Raw genomic sequence first — 17,948 nt, 5'->3', positions numbered from 1 at the left:
TTAAACACAAGGCTCCTTGAACGCCTTCCATTTTCCAAGAATTTTGTTATAACATTTCTATCTTTCTCTTTCTCTCAATTTCTCTCTCTCGCTACACCTCTCTTCCCTTGCTAGGAACTCGGAACTAGGTATTCCGGGCATAACTTGAACGCACTTGCGCTCTTACGTCACTTCCGAAAAGTTTTGTATCAGTTTAGCTTTTTTAAAAAAAACAAATAACTAACATAAGATGTTTAATTGTCTGTGTTGAACAGGTATATCCATCTGTTGAATGCAACTCACGAATATAGTTTCACATTTGACACGACTGGCCATTCGTGAGGGTTTTACTTTTATTTTGAAGCGTAACTTTGCAACCGGAAAAAGGATTGTAGTTCAATTTGTAAAAACTCAGTTGCTAGCTGAATGGGAACGAAGAAAGTCTGGTCGAGACAAACATGGCAAGAAAATTCTGTCTTTTTTGGTTCCTAATTAGAATAGTAGTAGTTTGAATAAGGCACCTCTCCTTACAATAGCGAAAACAAATGTAGCTCGCCTTGTTAGCGCTAGGTTAGGTAAGTACCTAACCCCCCGTGTTTAGTTAGCTTGCTCTAGGGAAACTCCTCACTCTTATTGAAGGTTTTGTAGCTGCAAATAGTGGACCAAAACCACAATTAATCCTTAGAATCAGGAATAGAACAATCTTAAAGTTAATATATGTGTGATGGCAAGTAACCTGGTACTTTTAGAATTATAGTGCGTTTTAATTAAAATTGGAAGCAAGTACACTTAACAAACATGTGCATGTCTCAATCATTTGAATGTGTCAAAAGTCAAAAGCCTTTTTAGTTATTTAAATGTAATATCCATTAGTTAAAAATACGAACTTATGTTAGAATTGTAGGTAATTGTTGTTTTTCTTTTTCTTTGTCATGTTTAAGTGTGATCATAAAATATAAAAAGGTAGTAATTTCATGTTTCATGTGTTCTATGGAGGCCTTACATAAAAAAAAGAGATGTTTGCACATACTTAATAATTGCAGTTTATTATTGTGTGTGTTGTGTTTTTCTTCACTGCAGAACAAGCTGAAATCTCTTCAGAAGGACAAGGTTCGTCAGTTTATCATTTTTACACAATCCAATGAGAAGACTGCGGTGGCCTGCTTGTCTCAGAATGACTGGAAGCTAGACGTCGCCACGGACAAGTTTTTCCAGAACCCAGAGCTCTACGTTTCAAATACTAAGGGGGGCTTGGACAAGAAGAGGCTGGAGCAGCTGTTCAACAGATACAGAGGTAAACAAGATGTAGGGTTTCCCCCAGTGTATTATGTATTTTGGTTTAGCTCAGCTCAGTCAGATACACAACATATCTCGTGGTGTTCATTATCCTGCGTTGGCGTTTGGTGCCACCTGAAGATAACGGTTTCCAATTAAATCCATTTTCACAGTCACTGATAAAAGGAACAAGAGCATCCATCTTCTTTAAAAGTTTAGCATTTCCAGACACGAAATGATTTGTGACTGAAGAAAGATCTTCTGGCGACCTTGTTCTGTTAGTTGACCTTGAAATCTCTGAAGTTTTAACAAAAACAACGGGACCTCATTTGTGTTTTGGTTACTTTTATTCCTTTAACCTCTGAGTCTTGAACCAATCGACAAGGTGTCTTTCAGACCCCATCCCAACCAGGTATTGTTTCTGAAACTCAACTCTGTGGTCATTCACAGAGAAATCCAATTTCTGTCATTGAGTTCAGTAGATGTCTGGTAACGAGGCATTCATTTGATTCAGGTGGGAAAATAGTTCAAAATGGATGAGGAAAGAATTTTTTTTGTTTTGTTTTATGTTGGAAAAATATCCAAACAGAAATGACTCTGTGCTTTGGTTAAATAAGAGTTTCAATTAAATTAAATATTTTGACGATGGCAAATAAAATATTACCTGGTGATTGAAATCGGTTCAGTGTTCAAAACATTTTTCGGTGTAATAAGTTCATTTTAGGTGCAACAATGTACTAACCTAGTCGTTTTTGTAATTCAACTCAATGGAATTTATTAAAAACTAGTTTACCAATTCTTAGTCTTTTTTTTTTTTTTTTTTTGCAGTAACAGAAAGCATTGAGCATTCCTTTCAGATGTTGATCAAGTTGTTTTTTTTTTGTTTGTTTTTATTAAATTGCTGTTTGCCTTTCGCATAACAATGGTCAAATTAAGAACCACGTACTTCTACTCAGCTATGAGGTAATTCCACGTTTTTCCATTCCTGATTTTTAGAACCTCACGATCACAACAAAATAGGCGTCGACGGGATCCAGCTGTTCTGCGATGACCTGGGTCTGAATCCGGCCAGTATCAGTGTCCTCCTCATAGCGTGGAAGTTCAGAGCAGCAACACAGTGCGAATTTTCCAAACAGGAGTTCATGGATGGCATGACCGAACTGGAGTGAGAGCATTTTGTTATTTAATTGTGGGGGGAAATCCTTTTGTGAAGCGTTTGTCCACAAAACAACAGCTGCGTTTCCATTGATCTTAAAATTATGCAAATTGGAATTCTGAAAAAAAAAAAAAAAAAAAATTCACAGCAATTAATAAAAAAAAATAAATAAATAATCACGTCTTTTGATATAAACTTCATGGTTTCACCAGAAAGCCTGGGGGTAGAGGCCCCAATGGTCCGCCATGTTTTTGAGTAAAACTGTTTAAAGTTCAGGGGAAATATCGGGAAGATTTTGCGCACATTTGTACCGGAAACGCTGTTAGTGAAACAAATCCTTTCTGTTCTTTCAAAGGTGCGACTGCACAGAGAAGCTGAAATCTCAGCTGCCAAAGGTGGAGGAGGAGTTAAAGGACCAGGGCAAATTTAAAGGCTTTTACCAGTTTACATTTGATTTTGCCAAGAATCCTGGTCAGAAGGGATTGGGTAAGAATCGCCTGCCGCCCAGCAGGTTTGTTCTCTCCGCCGCAGTTCTACTGACCTCATGCTGGGTTTCATCACAGATCTAGATATGGCGATTGCATACTGGAATTTAGTCCTGGCTGGGAGATTCAAGTTCTTGGATTTGTGGAACCAGTTCTTACTTGTAAGTTGAAATTCTGATATACATCTAGCTGGGAATTTTCTCTAAAAGTGAAAAACACAAGACACGCACACACACAAAAGAATAATTATAAAAGAAGTAACTTAAAGGAGTGCAGAATGCATTAAGATTTTATTAGGGGTGCAAAAATAAACTGACTGACATGTAAATCGACCCCGATTTGTTTTTTTTCCTTCCTCTTTTTAATATAGATATACTTTTAAACATTTACAGTTGTCACACTGGTGTTGCCAGCTTACACTGTCGTTGTATTCGACGACTTTTCATCCCTAAAGAAATCATCAGGTCAGGCTTTTCAATAATCGATCTCTTCCAGAAAACTGTAATCAGTGCACCCCTAAATTTTATGCAGTGGATCACCTCAAGTTGGTCCTGAACACACCCTGCCAGCATCATGCTGTAGGTGTGTTTGTCTACGGCAGGGATTTGCTGTTTTATAAAGAAATGAGCAGCCACTTTAGTCTCCTGATGAACAAAGCTAGTAGACACATAACCAACAATTATGTGCCACACTTTCCAGATCAATACATATATAGAAAAACCTTTTATACACTTTCATTCGCTACTTTGTGTCGGTCTGTCGTTTAAAACCCTGATTAAACACATTGAAGTTTGTGAAAAGATGAAACATTTCATTAGGTATGAATAATTAGCAAAAAAAAAGGGAAGTTGAGACCAAAGCACCAGACTGAAGACTTTTGTCATCCAGCTTTTGGTAGAGAGAGAGAGAAACAAACAATAACTGGAAATGATTTGAGTTAGTTTTAATTCATCATGCAATTAATTGATTTATTTATTTTGGCAGGCCTGTTTCTGGTTTCTCAGTAGTCGACGCGTACATGTAACTACCTGTAAAGCAGTGGGTTAAAATGAAAAGTCATTAAAAACACACAAATGGAAAAAGAAAATAGAAATTTGCTCAGACCAGCTCTCTCTGTAATTGCTAACATTGTGCATTTGATTACAGGAGCACCACAAGAAATCTATTCCTAAGGACACCTGGAATCTCTTACTAGACTTCAGCACAATGATCACAGATGACATGTCGAATTATGACAAAGAAGGTTAGGGAAACTGTTCACTCAGTGATCCGGACAGAAAATCCTTCAACAGTTTTTTTTTTTTTTTTTTGTCAAACCCTCATGTTCTGCCTTGTTCTTCCCCAACAGGAGCCTGGCCCGTCCTCATAGATGACTTTGTAGAATTTGCACGGTCGCACATGGAGACCAAAAGCTCCAGAGTTTGAGGTCCAACTGATGGAAGAGTTCACAGTTTGTTGAGCATGCTGGGATTATGACGCCTTTCACTCAGGACTGAAATGCTTTTTCACATCAGACTTTATATGAGTGTGTTTGTGACCTGCTTTGTTGTTTGTGGTTGATGAGTTTAAAGACTTCAGGATGTTTTATGTGCGCTCAAGCCAGCTGGAGAACCATCAGCGTTTCCTGGTTATGGTTGTCTTTAAAGAACACGTGGATTTACTTTGAAATTCTATTGTAAATTCTTGGCTTCTTAAAGGGATATTGTATTTTAATACTGATGTACGTTTCTTGTTTTTTTTTTTTGGTTTTCTTGTCTGTGTGTGTTATGATGCATTTGTACGTCTAGCCAGTTTAAAGCACTGGAATTTTTAACACGGTACTGTTTAAAAATAATTGTTAAAGGGATAAATAAAAGTGACCATCTGCTCTCATTATTTTTTAGCCTCGTTTTAAGAAGTCTGCTTAGCGGAGTTTAAATCACATTTTCCAGTTTTAAGTACATAATTTTTAAACATTTTAGTTTTGAATCTCACATTTGTGGCATACCTATGGATGTATGCATGTCCACAGACATTATCTTTAATAAAAATATTCCCTTCTGATGTGAAAACTATGGAGTGCCCAACATGATGCATTGTTGAATTTTTTTCTTCTTTTTTTTTAATACAGCTAAAATGAATTTGAAATTATGTTTATTGTTGCATGTATTTCATAATTTCATAAAGGCTTATTCAGAAAATCATTAATGAACAATAGATTGCTATGTGAAAATCAAATCAAATTAATCCCAGATTTCATTGTTTAGTTATATCTGTGCTGCAGTGCATCATGTGTGGCTGCACACAATAATAAAACTAATAATGCAATTTCATGTGTATCTGTTAAATTACGTTTCCTATTTACAAACAGTGTAATACATATGTTACTTGTTTTCATTTTTAATTATGGGACACATGGTCATTTGTTATTATTGTTGAAATTTTTGGAACATAATTACGTTTCCTAGTTTCATTTTTAGCTGAAGGATAGTCATGCCACTTTTTAAAAATCTGTTTAATCTATGCATTTACCAAAAAGGTGTTTTTATTGTTGTCTTTGATGCATTTAGGTGATTGTGTCAAGACCCATTGGCAATTTCTCACGTTTCTCACGTTTATTGAGCCATTATATTGTTGGTTTTAATAACATAATTTGACTTGTTATAAAATCTATCACTTTTCAGTTATGGTTTATATTTACAGACCAGTCTTGAGAATTGTATTATTTAATTGTAGTTAACGTCACTTTTCCCCTCAACAATATAATCTAATGTAAGTATTTCTTTTTAAGTAATTAGTGACAAATTGAAGCACATATTATATTATGTCTTACAACATTACATTGTGGCACTTTTTGATCACCAGAGGAAACGCAGCAAGACGTTGAGCTCAGTTTCTCTTGCAGCCCTCTTGTGGTGATGTAAGCGCGTTCGGTTGCCAAGGGCGACTACTAACAGTGCAAAGGACTAAAACTGCTTTCCTGTTGTTTCAGGACGTTTCGGAAGACTTCGCTGTCAAGCAGGACAGAAAAAAATGGATAACCCTAATGCTAATAAGTTTAGTGACCCTGAGTTTGAAAAAATATTATATGAAATTGGCTGGGATTTTAGCTTTGCTCTTCCTGAACTGAACAACGCCAACAAAGCTCTCCTGGAGGAGGTAAGGCAGTCACGGACAGTTTAAACTCCCTCGAGCTACCTTTGTACGCGCAGCGTATATTTTACTCAAATGTAAAATAAGCTTAAGCTAAGTATAGATATCTGTCTGGTGGCTAATTGTGAACATTAAAAGTCAAAACAGGTCTTCAGCGTGAAACCTTATAGCGTTTAAAAGCACCAAACTTTTGAGAGCTGTTTGAAACATTTATCAGTTATTTGAGAAGTAGAGGTAAACTCATATCTTGCCAAACAATGTAATTTACATTGAATGTGTTTTTCTTTCTTGTTTAATTTGAAGGATGTTGTGCTCATTTTAGGAGGTTGTTTCTCAGGCATTTGTCTTTTGTTTACTTAATGGAGCATTAACTCTAATTGGGGCCTGCCATAGCAATACATAGGGACAGCTGTTTGAAAAATGTATCAGTTATGTTTATCGGTTACAACTGCCGAAACGCGGAGTGCAACTGACACTAAGTTCCGCTCGTTAGAGTGAGAGTTAGGGTGGATTTTTGACCTCCGGCCTAAACAATTTTTAACTCGCCCTAACGCCTACAAATATCGCTCTGTTGGTATAAAAGTCGATCATGACATCGCACCGAGTGTGTACTTCCGTAAAATGTTTTTGAAATTTCGCCAGAGCTTACCGTTTTTTGGCAAGGTGCTTCAGAGCGAACTGATGTCACAGGGAAAACTCAGGCTCCCAGCTATTCATTTTCACCTTTTCTCTAAAAAATTTCAAAGCTCAGCAAGGTACTATCGAAGCCTTGTGTTCAGTTATGGCGGAACAATCAGTTACTTACTACAAAGGAGGGCTTAGCTCCCCTTTAGAACTACAGTGATGGCGGAACACTCAGTTTATACAAAAGAGGGCAGAACTGGCATTTAGAAATATATATATATTTAGAAATATATATATATTTATGACTCATGAAACTTGATACCTCTTAACTGACAACCACATTGGACTGTCAAAATAAGAGCATCACACACCCTCCAAAATAAAAGCCTTCACATATTTCGCAGCAGGTGATTGCTATTTTGGGCTTTGTATGACTGGTTTAACCCAATCAATGTTACACATGGGATTAGTGAGGCCCTTTAAAATGAAGCTTACTGAAAATTTCAAAATAAAAGCTTTAATACACCTCTCAGGTCTGTGCTGGTGGTAAGATGAGGAGATGGTGGTAAAAAACGTACTTTTCTGGTCCCTATAGACACTAAAGTAAAACAGACTGAACTGAAGTGTTTTATTCAGCAAGAATTATTAAGTTTGAGTTTCAACATGACAAAACTGTATCCTTTAGTCCTTGTATCAACAGTTCGGTATGCTGCTGGTGGTGTAATGGTATGGCATGTATTTTTCTGTCACCATTTGGACCCTATACCAATTGAGCATCAACTGAAGTCTACAGTCTACCTGTTTATTGTCGTTGACCATGTCCATCTCTTTAACACCGAGGTTGCAGTTTCAGTTTCTGATTTCTATGGCTTTGTCGCCAACAGATTTATAAAACTGAGATGCAGGTTATGCGAGAGGAGAATGAAATTAGACAAATTAGAGATCGACAGCGGCTTATGAGTGAAAGCCACCAGAGGAGTTCGCTACAGCTGTTTAACAATGAGGTGAGTGTGTTGGAACTAACCTTATGTCATAAATGTGCCACATACACTGGCTTTTTAAAGTACATGTTAAAGTATATAAATAGTATAAATAATGGAAACTTTTCCACCTGTGTTGTGACACATATTCTGTACAGTTTCACTTTAAAATGAATTCCTGCATTGACCCAGTTGCACAACCGTGCAGATAGGTAAACTTACAGATTCAGCTTTTAGTCTTCTTGAGTTCCTACCTGTTGTTATTTCTATTCTGATCAAACTGAAGTAGAGACCAACCATCCTAGTAGGACGTAACCTCCCGTAGCTGACACCACCGATTGCACAGAAGTTGCAAGTTGATTTACAATCAGGAAAATCCTGAAACATTTCTGTCAGAATTATACTGGATGTACATGATGACACTGAATATCAGAGCCAAAAGTTGTGAAAAATATAAGAAAAGAGAAACTTTAAAAAAAATCAAACTTTTCTCCAACACTGATGAAAAGACGAGGCTCAACTGGTCAGAGAGGCTGCCAGCAACACCAAAAGAGCTGTACGTGTGTCCTAGAAGGGGCAATTATCAATTTAATTAAAAAGAGCTCCAACAACAAAGATATTTATTGTTTTTAATCTGTTTTTTGGGTTATTCAAAGATCAGATTGATGAAAAGTGCCGTCCTACACATTTAGCTTTCAAGGGTTTCAGGAACCACTGATCATTGATGGAGCTTCTTTAGAAATGTAGACTGTGGACGCTGACATTAGCATCGGGGACGTCTGCGCTGCTGCTACATGTTTAGCGTTGAGATGCTACTTTCGGCTTGTTGGGCTAACTGCTTTCAGCACAACTTGAACACAACCATAATCTTTTCCAGTCTCCCCATCAGATTGCTTTTGGAAGCCAGAATTAACCCCCCGTGGGTCAAGAGAAGCGGCTTTGTCATCCATTGCTGATGTTAGCAAATGTTGCTTATGTGTCAGAAATGCAGGTTTACCAGAAAGGGAATAATTATGTTACAATTTTAATCTTACAGCAATTAAGTCCTAGTCATTGGTGTATTTTTCTGTACAGGATATATGCGTCACTTTGTGTGGGTCAAAAGTGACCCACACAAATCGTTTATCATTTATCGTGAACTTACTGAACTTTGGTAGAAAGGTCAGTATAAGTGTCAGACAGTGACTGTGGGTCAGTGTCTGCCATTGCATGGTGTTTTAGATGTAGAGCCGAGTTATGTTATCACATTGTCTGTTTGCGTACAGGCTCTGACTAAGGCAATCGAAAAAGAGCTTGAGGTGACGAAGCATCTGAAGACCCTGGCAGAGAGAGAGCGGGAGCGCTACGGTCAGCTGATAGCTAAGGCCGAAAGAGAGATCAAGTCTTCATACGAGAAGATGGACAGGATAGAGGTCTGAACGCTGCACGACTTGAAGAAGAGAAACCAATACAGCGGCAAAACGTGCCTGTGATTCTTCTTTCTGTGTCTTCAGAAAATCCAGCTAAAGGCAACGCAGAATCTGGAGGAGCTGCGGCTTCGGATGGACCTGGACCAACAGACCATGGAGAACCTCTTTGCGGAGGCAGCTAAAAAGGATGACGACTTAATGGTCATCATGAAATACACCCAAATGGACGAGCAGAAGATCAAGGTTGCTAAGTGACACTTGCAGCTTTGCCGTCGTCCTTGTGCCTCCTCAGCTAACATCCATCTGTGTGTCTCATTTAGTCGCTCATTCTGATTATAGAGAAGAAGACTATGGAAGTCAAAGAAAAGCGCAAAGCACTCGACAAAGAGCTAACAGAGACTAGGTCTACCCAGGTAACGTAAAACCACACAGCAATTATACTGCGCATGTTACTGAATGTATTAGTTTGGTATGGAAAATATTGATCTGGCATTTGTTTCAATATTCCATTTACTTTGTGGTCCTCATGGGTTTTTTTTTTCTTTGTTTGTTTTTGCATAGTGTAAATTAGTCTACATTCGGAAAAGGGTTACAACTAACGATTGTTTTTGTAATTGATTAATCTATCTATTTCAATTGCTTCTTTAAACAAGAATTTTTATTTTTTTTTAAAGTGAAGCATAACAAGAAATAACATGTCTTATGTTTTACTTATAACATGAATTTTTTCCATGTTATAAGGAAAATAATACCAGAGGAGCTAGTATTTTTTCATCAATATGAAGGAATTATTTGCTTAAAAAAATATCCTATATCTTGCTGAAAAATTGTACTAGAAACCAGACCACAAAGGCATGGTAAGATTTTGCACTTTTGTAGTGTTCTTTCAGCAAATGGCCTTTCTTTGAGCCTGTTAGCGATTAATCGATTACTAAGTTATTTGACGATCATTTCAGTAATTGATTAATCGTGATTAAAACGATTAATAGTTTTATCGCTAATTTGGAGGCCGTCTTTGTAGTTCTCTATTATTCTGAACATTCTGTCCATGCAGCTAGCGTTGGATAAGACCATAGAGAACATCCAGCAAGCTCGCGCTGACATCCAGCACCTCTTCCACCTGTGTGAAAACACCATCAAGCAGAAAAAGCAACTCGACTCAGACATGGAGCGATGCTCACTCGTAAGACGTCTACAACCGGCTCTACTTAACTGTATTTCTACATCAAACTGATTTTGTCAGACTTTTGCAACAAAAGCTTATTGTTCTTTTTTTTTTTTTTCTTTTTTAACTTCTCTTTTCTTTAAAGCAAATCGCTCAAGGCAGGCAGAAGACCAGGGAAAAGAACACCTGTGTTGCAGAAATGAAGCACAAGCTGGAGACGGAGAGGAGCAACAACAGGGAGCTGCAGAGGAACATCGCCACGGCGAGGATGCAGAAGGCCATCCTGCGGCAGGACCTGAAGAAACACCAGGAAAACCTGGCCAGGATGCAGGTTGAGGTCAGTTTCTCAAAGCACACGCCGCTCTTCCTTGCTTTTGTCATTCGTGATTTGTAATTTTTTTAAAGACTTGATTATCCTGCAGCTTGATAGTTACAAGACCACGCTGAATCAAAACAGGTCCGATATGAAGGCTATTACATCCCAAATCTCCAAGATGAAGATGGACATCGACGTCAACAACGAAAGGTCAGTGAGATACGAGGAGGCATCTCTGAATCTAAGACCCTGCACATTACTGCAGTGTGTTTGCATGTGTGTGTTGTAGGTTAGTAGAGCGTGAGGCCTACCATGCTGCGCTGCAGGAGAAGCTGAGGATTGTGACAGAGAGCGCTCTGAGTGAGGAGGAGAGAGCCGCTCACATGGAGCAGATCCTGCTGGAGACAGAACAGGACATGAAGGTGTGCCACTGGAACGCCGACCACATACTGCTCTTATCTAGCTCCTAAAAAATTTTTATTCTTAGCTTGTCTGTATCCAGATATATTTATGGACTTTTACTTTATTTTCACCTGGAACCAAATTAGCACGTTAATCCATAAAATATTTTAATTTGAAGTGTCTTTATGTGTGAAAAAGATGTTCTTTATGATTCACTCAGTCAGTCTAATACTCCTTCCTTCCTTCCCTCCTGCAGATGCTGGAAGCTCAGCAGCAAGCTCTCATGGAGGAGCTGTTCCGCCAGAAACAAAGTTTCCAAAGTGCCAAATTGAAGGAGAAGAGTCTAATAGCCCAGGAGTCCAAGAATAGGTTCACCATAAACAACTTGCAGAGCCAGCTCACTAAGATGGAGAACTCACTCATCAGACACCAGATGATCACCAACAATCAGGCATGTTGACAAAACAATCATACGCACAGATGCAGCACCCTGCACTCAAACTGTTCGGCTTTTTCCACTCTAGTTAGTGTTTCGATTTCATTCTCTGCTCTGCTCTGCGTAGGAGGCAAAGATACTGATGCTTCAGAGGAAAGTAGCTCAGCTGTCAGGTGCCAGTAACACCAATGAAAGCGAGATGCTGGAGGTGAAGGTTAAAGAGGTGACCGCCGATCTGGAAGACAAGAAGGAGACGACCAAAATACTCAAGAATGCACTCAATGAATGCGAGGTCTGTCTGAGAAACACTTCCTCGCAGATTTCCCTTTGACGTTCCAGTGGAGTTATTACATTTTACATATGGCGAGTGTGTCTCTGGCAGCTCGATATCCGCTGTGCGAAGAAAGAGATGGAGAAGTTAGAGGCTCAGAAGAAAGACCTGACTGAGGAGGTTGACTGCCTGTTGGTGCTTTGTGTCAACAAAGAAAAAGAGTTGAAGAAGCTCAAACTGAAGAAGCAGGTGAGTGGCGTCCCATTCCAGATACCGTTAAACATTAAGCATCTAAAGGGGGAACAATGAGCCAGAGGAAATTAACTCAGGAATAGTTTTTGGCCGGCTTAAACAAATACAGTAAGAAGCAGTTCTTGCTGTATTTTCCTACCTTTTTTTCTGTGTGAAGTTAAATTACGCCAGAAGTGTCCAAACATTTTGGTCCAGAATCCCTAAGTTGGAAGTATTCACTGGCCATATTGTTTTTCTAACTTATGCTAAATCATTTTGTTGTGCTTTTTTTTCTTTCATCTGCTCAGAAATAAATTAAGCCAGGCAACATTTTAAAGAAACAAAGAGGGAATTCTTTTTGTCTTAATAAAAGGCGGGGCAGATTCTTAACTTTTTCGGTCAGTTTTTCTTTTCAGTTTATTTGATCCAGAAAGCTTTTTCCAAGAAACAAAAACATCTTCTATTAACCAAATACAAAATTTAATAGAAGAATTAATTTGCTTTAGTGCTTTTTTGAAAAAAAAAAAAGAAAGAAAAAGTACTGGATATTTAAATTCATACTTGCTATTAAATTAAAATGTAAAGAAAGCACAGCTATTTAGAGAAACTACTTTACATCTTCTGTTAAAAATGAATTAAATGTGTCAAAATATTAATTTCTTCAACTTTGCAATTGTGTTCTGCTTGGTGTTAATCTGTCGCACCAAATCTCAAAAGATGCATTAAAGTTTGTGGTTTTGACATGAAGGAAATTTAAATACTTTTGTGAAGTGTGTGTTCATATCTGCATAAAAATGGGTGACTTTATTTGAGCACAATGAACAGTAAATGTCTTAGATGAGTCTAAAGCATTGAGTCATATTGAATTCAATCCACGCATTAATTGTACATTACTGGGATCATTACATCTGCTCATGTAGGATCATAAAAGGAAGTATTTGAGAAGTTTTTGTTTTGAACTAAAGACAGGATTGTAGCAAACTGGCTTCTTTGTCTTAGTGGGAAAAAAAGTGCATAGTGTGGTTATTGGGTGGGGGGAAAGGGGAGTAATCATGAAACATATCAAAGTTATTTGTGTATTTTCCATCAGGATGGCTTAGTGAACTACAACCTTTTGAAGACAGAGGTGAAGCGCATCAGGGATATCATCTATATGGACGCGGACAGCATGATGTCATGGGAGATGAGAAAGGTAGAGCTGGAGAAAGCCATGAAGGAGCGGGAGGAAGAGATTCACGTTTACTCCGAAATGCTCAGACATCAGCTCAAGATTACCGAGCAGGACAGGCTGAAACTGAGGCAAGAAAACCCGTTCTCCACACACTCTGCATTCATCATATCGTTTATCGTTTATCATTTGTCATTTATTGTGAAAAAAAAAAGGTCTCGGCGCGACAAAAACTGACTGTGATTGAAAATGTTATTTTCTTCACGAGAGCATCAATAAATATTCAGTTTGAAAATATGATTACTTGCAGTCACAGTGTGCAGCTTAGTGATATAAATCACACTTTTTTAAGTGGGAAGCCTTTTTTACAATAGCGCGGGAGGAAGAGATCTATCAATCAATAAATCAGTCAATCGAGTGTATTTGTATTGCACATTTAAGCAACAAGGCAGTTCATAGTCTTGAAAACATGAAAACATCATAAACACATTCATCATATAATCAACAACTGTGAAAATCAGTTACAAACATTACATTCTGTCAAGTGTCATCATTAAAAGCATAAATAAACATCAAATATGTTGGTCAGTGTAACTTTTAATATGGGCCAAAAGCAACTAAACATGTTTCTTGATTTAAAGGAACTCAATGTTTCGGCTGTTTTGCAGTTTTTTGGAAGTTTGTTCCAGATTTGAGGGGCATAGAAGCTGAATGCTGTAAATGCAGTGCCAGGCAGTCACCTAAAGAATAAATAATATATAGGGTTGTTTTTTTTTTACCGTCATCATTTTCCTTATCACAACAATACCACAAAATAAAACAGTCAAATTTTAAGACCGTATCGCTCACCGCCGCAGTACTTAAAAATGATGCTTTAACGTGTTCTTTTAATCATTCTTTAAAAATTTAAAGTCTACATAAACAACAGGTTAATTTGTCCTTTTATTCTGTCCCAGCATTGAATTAAATGAAGAATTAGCGAAAGTCGAAATGGTGAGGAACCGCTTTGAGATCATGGAAAGTTCACTGGCGGGCTCCGAGGGCGAGAAGTCCCAGATTTACTACATCACTAAGGTGAGACGCCTTTCACACGTACGGAGCCTGTCGTCTTCCCCGCGGCGTCTTGAATTGTTCCGCGTGTTTTCTCCACCAGGCCACGCTGGACAAAGAGGAACTCAGACGGAAGTCAGAAGACATGAAGTGTCGCATCCACAAGATGGAGCTCGAAACCAAGGCCCTGGAGAACACCATCCAGTTGTTTACGGGTCGCTGCGCCGGTTACAGCAACAGTCTCAGCCAAATGAAGAAATTCAGTATGTGTGGAAGGGAACCGGGAACGCGGTGCTTGTGAAAGTTGTGCGATTGCTGTAGTAACCTTATGTTTTGGTCCAAACCAACACCGATTATGCTTGTTTAAGGCGAAGAGTACCATGAAAAGGCGCAGCTGGAGGAACGGCTGAAGGCCGCCGAGAAAACGCTGAAGTTTAAGAAGCAGCAAATTCAAGAGCTCCTCCAGGAAATTCAGGTTCTGTGAAAAGCAAGTCGGCTGCTTCCCTACAGGGTTTAGGCAAAAAGCAAGTGCATGTCAGAAACTGGTAAACAAAAACGTTAATATGAACTGAACGACAGCTAAATATTGCTTATTACAATGTGCGATTTAGCAAAAAAAAAAAAAAAAAGGGGGGGGGTGTTGGGGTGGAGAGACAATCCTCTATATTGACTTGATTAGTGGTAGGACTTGATTCAAATTTCTAATGGAGTTAATTGCAGGTCTGTAATGAATTAATCACATTTTATTTCCAATTCAAAATACCTTTTTGCTGCTAAAATATTGAATAAACAGACATATGAGCTCAACAATAACAACATTTAATACATTTAATAAATGGATTTATTTCAGGAAGCCCTGATCGTTCATCTGACTTATTTAAAAAAAAAAAATCTTTTTAGAAGTTTGAACTGTGGATGCTGACTGTTAAGCATTGAGATGCTTTTCTAGGCTTGAATAGCTTTGCTGATTGGCTAATTCCTTTTAGCACAACTTGAACACTATAATAGTGTTTTTCAAATGGATTTTGAAGCAGAAATTTCTCCCCACTTGTCCATCGTTGCTGTTTGCGCGGATGTCGCTTATTCATCACATTTATCTAGTTACGTAAACTAATTAGACAAATAATGATGTTTTAGCACCTCTCTTTCTCTTCATCATGACGTTGTGTTTTTATTATCTGCTTACAGCTAATAAAAACACGTTTAAAATTAGAATATTACATGAGACCAAAGCAAACCTACTTTTAAAAACAGAAATGTGTGTTTAATGGAAAGTATGTTTGATAGCTGCTCAAAGGTTGTTATCTTCAAGAGGCACTTTTAATCTGACAAACGAAGAGTCATATATTCTAATTTGTAATAGAGGTGCTGTTATCCATGTTATTCTTATTCGTGGTTCTCATTTCCTGTATGTGGAAATAATTGTTACTATATTTCAAAATCCAGCTCAGAATATCATGACTAATGAAAAGTCCTTAGTGTGACATGAGCTCTGGGACTCGTGTCACACCCACCTGGTGTGAATCTCTGTCTGGGTGAAAGCCTTTGTGCCTTTTGTGTGTGTGTGTGTGTGTGTGTGTGTGCGCGTGTGTTTATGTGTGTGTCTTTGTACCGGCCTCCGTTTCCAGGACATGGACAGCACCTGGGAGAGCCTCGTGCTAGAAGAGAAGGTGGAGAAGGAAAAGACACGTCACATGCAGGGTTTTATTACTACTCTGAACAAAGAAGCAGCTTCTATGCAGGAGAAAATCGGCAGAGTCACGAATCAGGTTGGAGAAGAAGTTGTGACACTTTGACAAACACTTTTTACATCTATCTGTACAGGCAGGTGGAACAGAATAAGACACAGGTTTCCAAAACAACTTTTCATTATAAAGAAAAAAAAAATATAGAAAATTAATCAATCTCCTTGGTAAGATACAATTTTACTCTAATCTGTGTCCAACATATCTATCTATCTGTCTGTCTGTCTGTCTGTCTGTCTGTCTGTCTGTCTGTCTGTCTGTCTGTCTGTCTGAACAAAGCAAAATATAAATTACAGAATACAAAGAGATAGTAGATAAGAGAAGAGTTGGATATGTATTCACAAGTATCTAAATAAATACTCCAGCCCAACTTCATATTCAAACTTTATTTGAACTTTAACCTGAAATTATCCTGCTAAAGTCTTCGTTAGATTTTAAAAGGTTTTCCTGAGTGAAATTTCTGAGGTTTATTATATATTATTGCTTATGTCTGTCCAACTGTTTTTTTTTTTGTTTTTTTTTAGTACACCAAACTGATCAGAGAGGTTCGCTCAGCACAAAGCACCAGAAGTGCAACTCTTGAGGAGCAAGACATCAAACTGAGAGAGTTAAAGCAGTTCAACAAATCCATCGACAATATGTTGAATAAGGCCATGGAGGAGGATCCTGATCTCAGACCCGTTCTGGAGGAATACTTTCAGAAGGTGCAGATAATACGCTCATTATTTAGGAATCTACTACGATAGAACTGTTAAAGTTTGCTGCTCCTCTCTTCTGTTTCTCTCAGGCCAATCTGCCGTTTCCACCTCCGACCTCCACAATCAGCAGCCAGGGTAGTTACAAGATGAGCTCTACTCGAAGCTCCCTGTCTTCCAGGTCAGACTTTACATCTGTGGTTTGTGTTGCAAATGTCTGACCTAAGTAGATGTTAGGTTTGCTTTCAGATGGTGAGAACCAGAGTTCACCCTGTTTGGGAACTCTGGGCTGGTTTAATAGTTTACGTCATGCAGCATAGGATGTATTGTGAAAGTTCCACAAAAGAATTAGGACAAAGTTAGTGTTAGATTTTATCGACTCCTTTATTATCCACAATTTATCAGCGGCCTGGCATATTTTAAGAAAAATGTTCTTTACCAAGTTGTTTGTTGCCAATCCATATATGATCTGGGCAAAAAAATGAACCTTTTAAGCATGGCACTATGGGAGTTATAAGAGCAGAAATCTATAAAGAGACTCAGAAAATTTCACAGTTTTTCTTATCCGTGATTGTTATACAACGGCTCCCATTTTCAGAATTTCTTTCAGTCTTCAATTCCATTCAATGTGGCTATAAACAGTCTTAAATTTGACTTTCTGAAACATGTATAAACCCTGATTCTGCTTACACAGCCAATATTAAATCCACAAGAAATCAAAACTTAAGTATTATCGATCTTTTATCTGCCCACCATGGTAAAACAAACAAACAAAAAAACAACACCCTTCAAATAAATGATTAAAGCTCTCAATTATTTTGATATTCATGCCTTTGATGAGTGGCTCTGACAGCTCGGTGTCTTCCTGATGCGTTCCAGGTCTTCTGCGTCCTCAGCTGGCAGCGGCCATTCAAAGTCTTTTCCTCTCTCGCCTTGGATAAAACCGGTGAACCTGAACCTGGATCTGAGTGCTACCTATCCTGCTATCACTTCCCCTATATGTCCCAGCTCTCCGAGCAGCAGTGACAGCAACTCCAGCAAAAAGTCGAGGAAGCCCTAGCTGACCTCTCGCTAAGATTCAGCTCGTTTTTTTTTTGATTTTGTAAAATCAAAAATGTTGATTTTACAATGATTTTTCATTCCTTACAGATGTGAAGTTTTGTGCATTGTTCATAAATATGTAATATGTTTTGCCTAGATTAGGTTGCTGTGGTTTTCTGAGTTGTGATTATCTATTGAGCGCAAAGACGCACCAATAAAAGTTAAAAGATGAATCTTTTCTTTTTTTAATGTTTTTATTTTAAGGTGCAAAAGACTAGAAAGTACATAAACAACTTCAGTAACATCATTTATTCACCGCAATTCGTTTACTACAAACTTTTTTGATTTACTCCAGCCCCTTTGTCTCCAGTTTGATCTGAAATATCTT

The 17,948-nt window shown here is 38.1% G+C and overlaps 2 protein-coding genes across 2 annotated transcripts; both read left to right on the top strand.

Moving 5' to 3' along the window:
* The first annotated feature begins 260 nt into the window (after positions 1-260).
* On the top strand, positions 261-4,770 carry dcun1d1 (DCN1, defective in cullin neddylation 1, domain containing 1 (S. cerevisiae)). The gene is made up of 7 exons (XM_044133125.1): positions 261-440; positions 1,060-1,273; positions 2,251-2,419; positions 2,766-2,896; positions 2,974-3,056; positions 4,042-4,138; positions 4,244-4,770. The coding sequence occupies exons 1-7, from the start codon at positions 438-440 to the stop codon at positions 4,318-4,320; spliced, it is 774 nt and encodes a 257-aa protein (XP_043989060.1). The 5' UTR covers positions 261-437; the 3' UTR covers positions 4,321-4,770.
* Positions 4,771-5,712: 942 nt separating this feature from the next.
* ccdc39 (coiled-coil domain containing 39) lies at positions 5,713-17,793 on the top strand. Its single transcript, XM_044133123.1, has 20 exons — positions 5,713-6,033; positions 7,536-7,655; positions 8,897-9,043; positions 9,125-9,283; positions 9,361-9,453; positions 10,095-10,223; positions 10,351-10,542; positions 10,628-10,731; positions 10,811-10,943; positions 11,180-11,374; positions 11,487-11,651; positions 11,742-11,879; positions 12,952-13,160; positions 13,986-14,103; positions 14,183-14,342; positions 14,448-14,554; positions 15,708-15,848; positions 16,349-16,528; positions 16,612-16,700; positions 17,399-17,793. Exons 1-20 carry the CDS (start codon positions 5,908-5,910, stop codon positions 17,577-17,579), a joined length of 2,886 nt encoding a protein of 961 aa, XP_043989058.1. The 5' UTR covers positions 5,713-5,907; the 3' UTR covers positions 17,580-17,793.
* The last annotated feature ends 155 nt before the right edge of the window (positions 17,794-17,948 follow it).

This window comes from Gambusia affinis, linkage group LG12 (assembly GCF_019740435.1).
Source record: "Gambusia affinis linkage group LG12, SWU_Gaff_1.0, whole genome shotgun sequence".
NCBI lineage: Eukaryota > Metazoa > Chordata > Actinopteri > Cyprinodontiformes > Poeciliidae > Gambusia > Gambusia affinis.
This window is presented reverse-complemented; position numbering and strand designations above follow the sequence as displayed.